Source organism: Oncorhynchus mykiss, chromosome 19 (genome assembly GCF_057628025.1).
Source record: "Oncorhynchus mykiss isolate SJ-2025 chromosome 19, ASM5762802v1, whole genome shotgun sequence".
NCBI lineage: Eukaryota > Metazoa > Chordata > Actinopteri > Salmoniformes > Salmonidae > Oncorhynchus > Oncorhynchus mykiss.
This window is the reverse complement of record NC_143040.1, coordinates 30,972,052-30,985,552: the sequence shown is the minus strand read 5'-3', so window position 1 is coordinate 30,985,552 and position 13,501 is coordinate 30,972,052. Positions and strand designations below refer to the sequence as shown.

At 40.2% G+C, this 13,501-nt stretch overlaps 1 protein-coding gene across 1 annotated transcript; it reads right to left on the bottom strand.

Annotated features, from left to right (window-relative positions):
* LOC110497490 (guanylate cyclase soluble subunit alpha-1) lies at positions 1-13,427 on the bottom strand. Its single transcript, XM_021573620.3, has 8 exons — positions 12,839-13,427; positions 12,525-12,586; positions 12,043-12,137; positions 11,019-11,803; positions 8,148-8,633; positions 6,128-6,271; positions 2,123-2,277; positions 1-943 (listed from the first exon to the last, which is right to left on the bottom strand). Exons 1-8 carry the CDS (start codon positions 13,079-13,081, stop codon positions 748-750), a joined length of 2,166 nt encoding a protein of 721 aa, XP_021429295.3. The 5' UTR covers positions 13,082-13,427; the 3' UTR covers positions 1-747.
* Positions 13,428-13,501: the final 74 nt, after the last annotated feature.

The window sequence follows — 13,501 nt, the reverse complement described above, 5'->3', positions numbered from 1 at the left end:
AATCACAATATTTATTGTCGCTTGGACAATACAAAACTAATCACAGTAATAAATATTAATTGGAATGGAAGCACATTCATTGTGTTCTAGCATTGCCGTGACATTAGTTCATGTGTAATTCTCTTTAAACGGATAGTTCAACTAAATTCCAAAATGACATATTGGTTTCCTTGGCACTTAGCCTGTATGCAGTCTAAGGACAAGATGGGGCGAAAAATGCAGGGATATTGACTTGCATTTGGAGACCAGTTAATCCAAATTAAAGCATGGATTGCTTTCTTAATTTGTCCATAGACTGCTTATAGGGTAAGGAAACCAATATGTAATTTTGTAATTTGGGTGACTATCCCAATGTGTGATTAATACCTGTATGTATTTACATGGTAGTTACATAGGCAGTTGTAGTATAATTACAGTTTTAAGAAATTACGTGAATCTGGTGAGGTGAATAAACCAGTGAAAGCATACAAAATGTACATCTAGCGATTTTGTAAGAGAATAATCAACATTTCTACATCCCCTAAAGAAATCTACAGCAACGGGTGCTAGCTGTATTTAGACCTGGATACAAATATTAGTTTTCTTTCAAATACTCTACTCGATTGAGCTTGCATGGCACGATGGAAGCAATGGAATATTGCTAAAAGTGCAAACTCTGCCAATTTGGCGCTCCAGGCAGGCTCAATCAAACGCTCAAAGATTTCAAATATTAATTGAACCCAGGTGTGGCTGTGTCTCATCATCTATCTATGTTTTCTCAACCATGAAGTTTGTATTGCTGTAGCATGGTTCAGTAGTCTCACAGTCACTTGTGGTTTTGACCGACCATTGATCAAAATCCTCCAAGAAGTAACAAACACCAGGAATATCCGACGGAAAGTTTGGCGGAAGATCCTGTCTGGTCCGGGGAATGAAGACGAACTCTGGACAATCTTTCAGCAATCTGGAAACTCAAAAGAACAAATGAACCATTATGAATGTAAATATAACGTTTTAGTGTGTGCTGCAGATAGAAATGGGGGCTATGGGGCTCTCTATTCAATCAACATTGGATCCTGTTTCCTGTGCAAGGCCACATAAACTATTTATCTTGTACTGTGAGAACGTGTGTATGAATGTATTGTATAACACAGTTGCTGAAACCAAAAAGCAACTCAACTGGATAGGAAGTTATACACGTTCTCTTGAAACACACGAACAATGTTGTTTTGCCTTTCTTACAAAAAATATACAGTAACATATCAACCAATTACACTGTAATTACACTATAACATATTGTTACAGCTTACTTTAGTAACTGCATTATAATAATAAAGAGCACCGCAGTTAATATGTAACAATGTTGTTAATGTAGTAATTACAGTGTTATTACACAGGTGCAAGAAGGACTTTATGGAAGTGCTACCAAATACCCAGGTAATGTTTGGACACACTTTTTAGAGGCCCCAATGCCAGGGCTATTCTATTACAGTCCGAGAGAACAACCATACACCTTCTGGTTTTCATTCTTTCCTTTCAATCGGGGACAGATTCAGACTTGGGAATGCAGGTGGGTGAACTTTCTGGCCAATCAAGTGTTTTGTGAAACTGTTTTCAACTGTGTCCATAAAGAGACCACACTGAACATCCAATAATGTTTGTAGTAAAGACCTTGGCTTTAGTGACTATGACAAATGTTGGGCAGCCAAATTAGGGTTCAAATTCTATGACCAAATAGTACAGATTCAGGCAAGACCTGTAGACAACATAGGGTTTAATGGTCTATCTTATGATGAATGCCAGTGCATCTTTTATTATCACAGTGAGTCAGGTAGTTTGTCATTTGAAGAGCACCACACAAAACATAATTTACTGTGTGACTTTTGTGATATACAGTGTGATTCAAGTGAATGAGACATTAAAATAATACATTATAAATACATACATGCTAATGACAAGTCCAATGATGCATTATAACCACATCATAATGATACATGTGATCATCAATGCAAAGTGTAAACACAAGACTTTTCAAAATATAATATTTTTTAAATGTAAAACATTAGCTAGTGTCTGAGCTTAGGGAGATCTGGCAGTGAAATTGACTATAAAATATTTTGGAATTGCAGAAGTTTTAAGTCACCTGTGGGTTGTGGGGCTAACGTTGATTCTTCCAGGTACGCTACAGGACTCAAACTTATTTGCCAATGTGACGTTGTTGCCAAACAGACAGTAGCGCGGCATCATCACGCCAACAACACCGGCCAGAACTGAGCCAGTGTGCAGGCCAATTCGCATCTGTAAATAAAAATATATAATTTGTGCTGAGGGGAAAAACTACAACATTAAATCAAAGCTTTGTTGATTATATTAAGTTTTCCTTTGAAGTGACAGCTATAAGGTGAAATCAACTAAAATCCAATATAAATATTTGTATATTCGAAAAGTAAGATTTCCAAGACACTCTTTAAAGAACAATCAAGTCATTGCAACTCATATCTTTTCGGGAAATCACATTTATATAGCAATTTTCCAGATGCTCAAAGCGCTTTCATAGTAGGGAGGAAACTCACCTCATCCACCACCATGTGGCACCCACTTTGGTCATGCAAGGCAACCATTTGTGCCGGAAGGCTCAGCACACATCAGAAAGCATGGTGTAGAGGTGAGGGGTGACATATGCCAATTAGGAATGACAGGGATGATTAGGTGGCCATGATGGAAATGGGGTCAGGACACCCCTACTCTTTCGAGTGAAATTGTAATGACCGTAGAGTCAAGATATCCGTTTAACATCCTCTCCGAAGGAGTAGGGCAGTCCCATGATAGACAGCAGAGAGCGTTGGATTGCAGCATTATATGTGTGTGTTCTGTGTGTGTGTTCTGTATGTGTGTTCGAGAGGCAGCGCCTTCTTGACCACACAGGGCACAAAGTTGTGTTTTAGAAGTTACCTGAATGTGATTTAGGCCTGCTTTTTGGAGCATGCTAACCAAAGGGGTATACAAAGTAGAGGTCAACCGATTATGATTTTTCAATGCTGATACCGATTATTGGAGGACCAAAAAAGGCCGATACCGATTAATCGGACAATTTTTTTATTTATTTGTAAAAATGATAATTACAACAATACTGAATGAACACTTATTTTAACTTAATATAATACACCAATAAAATCAATTTAGCCTCAAATAAATAATTAAACATATTCAATTTGGTTTAAATAATGCAAAAACAAAGTGTTGGAGAAGAAAGTAAAAGTGCCATATGTGCCATGTAAGAAAGCTAACGTTCAAGTTCCTTGCTCAGAACATGAGAACATATGAAAGCTGGTGGTTCCTTTTAATATGAGTCTTCAATATTCCCAGGTAAGAAGTTTTAGGTTGTAGTTATTATAGGAATTATAGGACTATTTCTCTCTATACCATTTGTATTTCATTCATCTTTGACTATTGGATGTTCTTATAGGCACTTTAGTATTTATTGCCAGTGTAACAGTATAGCTTCCGTCCCTCTCCTCACCCATACCTGGGTTCGAACCAGGAACACATCGACAACAGCCACCCTTGAAGCATCGTTACACATCGCTCCACAAAAGCCGCGGTCCTTGCAGAGCAAGCGGAACAACTACTTCAAGGTCTCAGAGCGAGTGACGCTTGAAACGCTATTAGCGCGCACCACGCTAACTAGCTAGCCATTTCACGTCGGTTACACCAGCCTAATCTCGGGAGTTGATAGGCTTGAAGTCATAAACAGCAGAACTGCTGGCAAAACGCACGAAAGTGCTGTTTGAATGAATGCTTACGAGCCTGCTGGTGCCTACCATCGCTCAGTTAGACTACTCTATCAAATCATAGACTTAGTTATAACATAATAACACACAGAAATACTGGCAACTGCTGGCAAAACGCACGAAAGTGCTGTTTGAATGAATGCTTACTAGCCTGCTAGTGCCTACCATCACTCAGTCAGACTACTCTATCAAATCAAATCATAGACTTAGTTATAACATAATAACACACAGAAATACGAGCCTTAGGTCATTAATATGGTCAAATCTGGAAACTATCATTTCGAAAACAAGATGTTTATTCTTTCAGTGAAATACGGAACCGTTCCGTATTTTATCTAACGGATGGCATCCATAAGTCCAAATATTCCTGTTACATTGCACAACCTTTAATGTTATGTCATAATTACGTAAAATTCTGGCAAATTAGGCGGCCCAAACTGTTGCATATACACTGACTCTGCGTGCAACGAACGCAAGAGAAGCTACACAATTTCACCTGGTTAATATTGCCTGCTAACCTGGATTTCTTTTAGCTAAATATGCAGGTTTAAAAATATATACTTGTGTGTATTGATTTTAAGAAAGGCATTGATGTTTATGTTTAGGTACACATTGGAGCAACGATACGCACCGCATTGATTATATGCAATGCAGGACACGCTAGATAAACTAGTAATATCATCAACCATGTGTAGTTAACTAGTGATTATGATTGATTGATTGTTTTTTATAAGATAAGTTTAATGCTAGCTAGCAACTTACCTTGGCTTACTGCATTCGCTTAACAGGCAAGCTCCTCGTGGAGTGCAATGTAATCAGGTGGTTAGAGCGTTGGACTAGTTAACTGTAAGGTTGCAAGATTGAATCCCCCGAGCTGACAAGGTAAAAATCTGTCATTCTGCCCCTGAACGAGGCAGTTAACCCATCGTTCCTAGGCTGTCATTGAAAATAAGAATGTGTTCTTAACTGACTTGCCTAGTTAAATAAAGATTAAATAAAGGTGTAAAAAAAAAAAAAAAAATGGGCCAAATCGGTGTACAAAATTACCGATTTGCGATTGTTATGAAAACTTGAAATCGGCCCTGATTAATCGGCCATTCCGATTAATCGGTCGTCCTCTAATACAAAGCAGGATCTATGAGTTAGCCAGCTACTTTGGATAAACAACCAGAAATAACTATTGATTTTCTAGTTCATTAGGAAAGCTAAACTTCTCCTAAAGAGCGGGCTAACTCCTTGATCCTGCTTTGTAGTGTACCCCTTGTTTTGTGTTCAATGACGCTAATGATTAACTGTAGCAAAGTGAACGAATCCAATTCATGGATCACTGACTCTTTGGGTCCATAATCTGTGTTTTTATCCCCAATTTCGTGGTATCCAATTGGTAGTTACAGTCTTGTCTCATCGAAACACTGTACACTGCAATGGGACAAGGACATCCCTGCCGGCCAAACCCTCCCCTAACCCAGACAACGCTGGGCCAATTGTGCTCCGCCCCATGGGTCTCCCTGTCACAGCCAGCTGCAACAGAGCCTGGACTCAAACCCAGAATCTCTAGTGGCTTTAGACCACTGCCCCACTTGGGGGGCTGGGAAGTAATCTTATACAATGTGTGACTCTATCGCGATCAATTGATCTAATCAATTTCTGAAAAAGAGAATATGTATAATTAAATTGAGAGTTTATATAAATTGTCATAATAAAACATATTTGGTAGCGGAAGAACCTTTGGGGAAATCGAGTCTAGAGTTCCAAAATTATTATTATTATAATTAAATAGCCTACCTAAAAGATGTAATGAGTTCTGTCAAGGTCTGTCAAGTTAAACAAAATAATAAAATCAATTATAAAAGCTGGTGGTGTATTTAATATAGGCTATCTCAATAAACAATAACTAATCAAATGTGAAAAGGGGAAAATGGGGAAAAAGGGGAAAATGTTGGAAACCCTTATTGTATTGTGTACATTGTATCCATTACCTCTATTTCTCCTGTTTCAGAACCATTACCATTCTTCAGCCCCATGTACATCTCTGTCTGTGTGTGTGAATAAAATTACTCTGAGGTCGCCTCATTCCCCTCTTAATGGGGCAGGTGCTAGCGTGTCATAGATCAGCCCAAATGGAGAGTTGCTCTCTTTCAGATGAAAATATTGTCATTCTTGATATAAATAAAAACCAGCTACCAGGGAACAACTTTATCTACATTTTGAGCAAATTGCATAACAGTAGAAAAGCGTGAAAATCTATTTTGTGTACAAAACTGTCCAGGCAACTTCCTGTGCTACTCAGTGCCGTTCTGAAAGGGTCTTTCCATTGATGGTTTCACACTGTGAAGAAGGTAAGCCGTAACACTCACCTTGATTGGCTCGCCAGTGGGCGTCCTGACCTCATCGGACAGCTCCATCATCTTCAGCGCCATGAGGGCAATCTGCACTGCGTGAGTCTCGCTCTCCTTGTGCAAGCCACCAGCCACACAGTACGCATCACCGATAGTCTCCACCTAGATACAGTAGAATAGAATAGTTTAATATCCCATAGGCAAACTACATGACATACAGTTGACTTCATCACAAGACTTGTATAATATCTTGTTTAATACTATTAAACTTTTTTTATTTAAGACCTGCCCCCATGGTCTACAGACCCTGTTCTTAATTTATACATTGACTGTATAGAGAGAGAATAATAGTTGTATGGTGTATGCATAGTACTTTATGTTGAAGGATTGTTTTTTTTAGCCCTTTTAATTCCTTGATTTGTGCGCGTTAGACCATTCCAATTCATAACCTCCTAATGAGAAGCACAAGTAATGGAAAACACGTCAAATCAAGTGAGCAAAAACTACTGTACCTATTTTAATTTGTCACACAGTCTTCCCCTACGGGTAGAGATGTTGACACATTCGAACACTAGCACATTAAAACAATCAACAGGGCCAATTTAATCAGTGTGAATTAGCATCAAAATAGTTCTTCTGGGAGGTGTTTTACTCTGGAGCAGGAGAGCACTCGACAGTTGTGTGGTAGTGGTTGAGGTGAACAAAGTCGAATGTCCCAAATGGCATTCTATACAGTGTTTGTAGTGCAATATAAAGGGACTAGAGTGCCATTTGGAAAGCAGACAAAATCTATTTTTGGATCGGGAGTGGAAACAGAGGTCCTAAAGGAACCTCTGACTTCCCAGTACTTTACGAAAGATCTGTCAGACATGCTGCTCTCCTCTGTTATACTTCAGTGACACACTGATTACATTAACCAAGCTCCCCGCAGATTACAAGACAGTTGGCTGAGAGCAAGCAAGTTTGGCCATGAGACAAGTACAGTCTGTTCTTTAAGAAATAATAAACCCAAATAAAATGGTGGAATTGTGTCATTTTTGTCCAATACTTGTGGAATCTATGAGAGAACGCAACGAAAATTACTTTTCTACCATGAACTTAAAGTACTTTTGTGCCTAAATCACAGAAGAAGAAACAACCATGATCTTTCCCCTTTTTGGAGCCTGTGCATCTGTTTTATATGGATCCTACTCTTATTCTGGAGTAGACCTTTTAATTATTGATGACTTAAGAATACACAACTATTATTCTCTCTAAATTGCTTTGGTCAAGACATAACTGTTGAGTATTGTCTATATTAATACATTGATGAATTATTGCTAAATTATGCAAAAGCATGAGGTAGACAAGCCTCCACTCTCAAATGATTCATATCAGTAAACACGTTCTTATGAAACGCTATCGAAGAGCAACATGAAGCATATCTTACCTTAAGACCTCCATGGCTAATTCAATTCAAATGAAGCTGTATTCATGATGGGATCAACATAATATGGGAATGCCAGCAAGGGTCTGTAGTCAACAACATAAATTGTTGTTCTAAAAATAAACGGTTGATATTAACATAAGATTATATAGAGGGCCTTATTCATTCAATCCAAAACCGGTAACAAGGGTTGTGGAATAAGACTATAGCAACATTTGGGCACATTTGGAGTCCATTTCTCAATAATGTAAATTTTTGCTGTATAAAAAACCTAATCTTGCTTTCTTACACTGTAAGGCCATTTTTGCTGTTCCATTTTAACTGCTGTTTTACTGAGTAATTATATTATAACCTGGTACTTTCTGGTACTTAATTGGGAGGAATTCCACACACTACATTGTACCAAATGGTGGGTGGTGCATAGTGTTTCAATTAATTCAATCTATCCCCATAAACAAATGTATTCTGTGGTTATTATTATGAATTTAATTTCACCTTCATCATTCCAAGTAATTACCAGGCACTTTGTAAAATAAAGCATAACCACAATGTTTAGTTGTATCCGGTAAATCTGATTTTGATTGAGTTTCCTTGGGCCTTGCTGTAACACACCTTGTATACATCCAGCTCCCCGCAGTGGTGGTCAAAGCGTGTGTACAGCTCATTGAGCATGGTGACCACCTGCATAGGCGTGCATCGTGAGCACACGGCCGTGAAGCCTACGATGTCCGAGAACAGCATGGTGACATGCTCAAACTCCCTGGCATCCACCGTGTGGCCTTGCCAAAGTTCCTGGGCCACCGTCCCCGGGAAAATGGTGAAAAGCAGATCCACTGTCCTCTTCTTCTCTTCCTCCAGGGCGAGGTGAGCGTGCTCCAGGGCCGCCTTGGCCTTGCCTAGGCGCTTCTTCAAGCCATCTTGGGCCTTGGCCTGCTCGCCCACCAGGACCACGTCACGCAGGGCGTTGTGGATGGGGATGTCAGACAGGTAGAGGCCACGGCCAGTCAGCTCCTCCAGCTTGTCTACGCACGGCGAGCCCAGGAAGAGGATGACATTAGACTCTGAGATGCAGATCATCTGGCCTTTCAGGTCCATGAGCTAGAAGAGAGGGAAACAAGACATGAGATAAATGGCTTTGTCCGGGTACTCCATGCTAAATGGTACATACACAGTCATGTCCAAAATTATTGGCACACTTGATAAAGATTAGCAAAAAAGACTGTATAAAATAAATTATACAAATAGTGAGCTACATTGTATTCTCAAATACAATTGTTCAGAGAAAGAGATTTTGTTTAACAAGTCATTAAAAAATATATATGGGCACCCCTTGTTTTCAAAACTCCACCACCCTCCCCTTGCAAGGATAACGGCACGGAGCTTTTATCTAAAATGTTTTATGAGACTGGAGAACACACTGGGAGGGATCTTAGACCATTCCTCCATACAGAATCTTTCCAGATCCTTTATATCCTTCATCTGCTCTTGTGGACTGATATATTCAATTCAATGCCCTCTTCAATTCAAACCACAGGTTTTCAATGGGGTTCAAGTATGGAGACTGAGATGGCCATTGCAAAATGTTGATTTTGTGGTCAGTTAACCATTTCTTTGTGGATTTTGATGTGTGCTAAGTGGTTATTTTCCTGCTGGAAGATCCACTTGCGGCCAAGTTTCAGCCTCCTGGCAAAGGCAACCAGGTTTTTGGTCAAAATGTCCTGATACTTGGTAAAGTTAACAAGGGCCCAAGGACCAATGGAAGAAAAATAGCTTTGCTAACCAGTATTGGCAATTGAATTGGAACCAGTGCTATGGTCAGATGACATGAAAATAGAGCTTTTGACACTCACACCAGTGGTGGGTTTAGCATCAAAAGAACGAATCATTTGTAGAAAATAACCTCATACCTACTGTAAAATATTGTGGTGGATCTTTGATGTTATGGGGATATTTTGCTTCCACTAGTTCTGGGGCCATTGTCAAAGTCAATGGCATCATGAACTACCAAGTACCAGGACATTTTAGCCAAAAACCTGGTTGCCGCTGCCAGGAGGCAGAGGACTGTTAAGAATACAAGATCAAGTGGATCTTCCAGCAAGACAATAATCTCTAGCAGCACAGCAAAATCCCAAAATCAACAGCCTGATCAACTCTATGCAAAGGACATGTGTCGCGCTGCATGAGGCGAATGGTCACACCTAATTCATTTATTTCTGTTGACAGAATATCTTTGTAGTTCTACAAATGGTCTGACTCACTGGAAGAAATAAGAGACTTTGATGGGTGAACTGATTTGACATAGTGCCTCCAATTCAACCTGGTTCTCAGAGCATTTCATATTATTCTTAACGTAAATCCAAGACACATTTAATATGTTATGTTTGGTATGGTATATATTCATTTGTTGATGTCCATCAGCCATTTTGTATGACATGTTATGAATTACAATTCATATTATATGTTACGAATTTGCAAATGTCCTTTTTGTTAACAATTTGCAAAATGTACTATATGTTACGAATTTGCAAAACGTATGACATGTTACGAATTCTAGCTAGGTGGCTAACATTTGCTGGCTGGCTAACATTAACTAGGCTAGGGGTTAGGGGTTAAGGTTAGAGTTAAGTTTAGGAGTTAGGTTAAAGGGTTAAGGTTAGGATTAGCTTTAATAATTATGGTTAGAGAAATGGTTAGATAAAAGGGTTACGGTTAGGGTTAGGGGATGTGTTAGCTAACATTCTAAGTAGTTGCAAAGTAGCTAAAATTAGTACCTAGTTGAAAAGTTGCTAATTAGCCAATGTTGTCTGTGATGAGATTTGAACTTGCAACCTTTGCGTTATACGCCTACCCATCCACCGTGACCAACCTCCCTACTTTTTTTTATGCCTTAAGTAACCATCCGTCTTATGTAACCATACCAAACGTACCATATCATATTCATTTTAGTGTCCCGGATTTAGATTTACTATGTTACGTCTAGTCTATGAGACCCGGCTGTCCAATTCCATCCTGGGCTTATATTGTTCTCTACCTCAGGGGGAGCATTCCGCTAATTAGCACATACTAATTAACAACGTGGCATTTTGCCTTTCTGAAGGGCTATTTTTAACATCAAACCTGCATTAGACAACCTTAACCTTGTTAGGCATTCGTCTCAACTCCAAGGGGTCATATCCAGCAGACCTGAGTTCAAATGGTTTTGCAAATCAAAGACTTTGAGTGTTTGCTTGAGTCAACAGAAAGTGGATGTTTCAAGGGATACAGTATTTTCCACCTAACTTTGCACTGAAAAGCAATAGTGGGACCTCCACTCAGGCGTCTTTCTATGGCTGCTATGTTAGGTTAGCTTGAGCCTGCCTGGACTGCCGAATAGGTGGGTTTGCACTTGGTTCCATTGAACCAGGCGAGCTCAATGAAGCATCACTCAAGACTTCAAATACTATTTGAACCCAGGTCTGATATCCAGTCAAAACAGGGTCATACCCTCCCTGTGTCATCGGCCATGGAGCCCCCTTGGTGCTTTATCCGAATGATGAACTGTGTGTTCAGCATAGTCAAGATGCCTTGGAAGGTGCACCTGATCTGGGGTGTGACGATGGCAAAGTTCTCCTGGAAGGCAGCGGGCCGCCTCAGGCCATCCTTCCGGCTAAGCCTCTTCCGGAGGCCGTCCCCGATTTGCAACAAGCCCAGGTCCTGATCCAGAAAGAGGTGGAAAGGGAAGGTGGAGGAGAAGAGCGAGGTGGGCATGGTCCCAACCGACGTGGCCCTCATGGGACTGGGGCTCAGGCTCTTGGCATCCTTCACCACCACCGAGTAGAGCAGGCTGGGCTGCCGGGGCCCAGCTTGGAACTGCAAGGGGCCTACGCTCTCCTTGGTGCCTCCTTGAAGGTCCATCTCCATGTCCATGAACACCTCCACGGTGGTGTCGTAGAGCAGGCGGGCAGCCGCCTTGATGACCCCAGGGAAGAAGAACTCCGTGGTCTGCCCGGGGTTGAAGTAGTAGACGGTGTGCAGACCCAGATCCTTGTCCAGGCACAGCACCGACGCTGTTTCGTTGTTTACATTATCTGTTATTCTGTCTAGGTTGGCTTGCAGAGCGGCTGGTTCTGGCGGGTTTGGGACGATGCCCTGTTTCAACAGGACATTGAAGCTGTTCAGGAAGTCACTGAGGGCTCCCCCCACCACCCGCAGAATATGGCTGTCCTCTTCGAAGCACGTTTGGAACAGCTCCTCGCCAAGGGAGACTTTCAAAGCGTCCATGTGAATACCTGGTCGTAAAAGGAGAGCAAATGTAATAGAATAGAATAACATGATGTAAATAAAAATACAATACAATACTGTAGATAAGAATAGAAAACAATAGAATAGAATATTTGTATTGTCCACACAAGGTACAAATGTGTCTTGTTTCACAGAGGCATGAATATAACAGATGTTAACAACACCCACAACGGAATAAAAGCAACTCATGTTCAGTGTTGTTTGAATTTGATCACCTTCACAATACCTGTTTTGAGAGAATAATTCTTCATGATCTCCAGTAAATGCTCTGGTCGATCAAAGGTCCTATCTTGACAGATGTCTGCATAACACACGGAAGGGCTGTGGATAGAAATGACATCAGTGTTATATTAGTAAGCACTGCACTCACCACATGAATGAATGGGTTTAGATATCCTATTCCATGAAATCCAATGTAATGTTATGAAAAACTGTTTCTTAACCAAAGGTTTGACTATTTTTCCTATTCCTTGTATTCTCTTCAAAGCCATCTTGCTGATTGACCATATATAGGTCGTTATGCATGGGGCATCCATGCATGGCACGCAGTCAATAGGTATTCAATAAGAATAATAGCTGACCGCATTCAATTGAACATAACTGAACATAGTCATTTCTTATAATCATGACCTTTGACAATAATTAAATATCAGGGCAGAATAGTTTAAATCGTTAATTTCGCCAGCATTTATTGGACTTAGTTCTTACCATTTCTTGTCTAACGTATGCTGTTTCATCATTTGCAGAAAGGCAGTATGCAGTCTTTGAAACTGGAAAACAACAAGTCCAGAAGTTTATTGACAATATATGTGTATAAGAAATCTTATAGTTTGGCCCATTGCAATCACATTAACACAACAGCAAACAAATCATTTGGTTCGAGATTAGTTCCGATAGGTTACTGTACATGTTCCATGGTATAAACTGCTCTCTTCTGAGACGACACTCAACAACGGTGCACAACAGTCAATTCTGATTCTATTTTTGAGACATTTATTTATTGTAGCACAATCTCAATTTACCTCGGGACATACTAACTTGCGGATGCTCTCCCCTAATGAATGAAGATTGACTCTAGTCTTGCTTGTCTTCCTTTGAGGTAGCACCTCCGATACATGTCCATACACATCCTTGGAAATTGCCAGTACATCCCCGGTATGGTCACTTGTACGTTCCTCAAAGTCTCCGGGTTCGTCCACACGACCAATACCGGCGAATGGACATTCTCCAGAGATTTTCAGGTCTTTCAATTTTGTGCAAAACATTCTTAGTGGTTTATCCTCTTCTCTTTGTTACATGCAAATGTCTACATTTGGACACGCAAACTCCTGCCTCAGTTAGAAATTCCATTCCCACATCATGGCATTCACAAGGGAGCGAGGAGAAAAAATAGATTATTTTATGCGCATCCTCTCGTCTGGACAACTGTCTTTCTCCACTTCGTATGTTATAAATGATCCGCACCTACGCCAGCAACCACACACAATATTCATAGGAAATTACATGGCAAAATATGAGTGAAATACTATTACCACAAACCAATGAAAACCGACAGAAGAGTCCACCTGGCCAATCGATGCGCGAGTAGGTTGAGCTCTTAAAAAATGTATCAGTATGCAATACCTTGTAGGCTGCTACTACGGCATAAATCAATAACTAATTCACCATTTGTCACATAAACATCA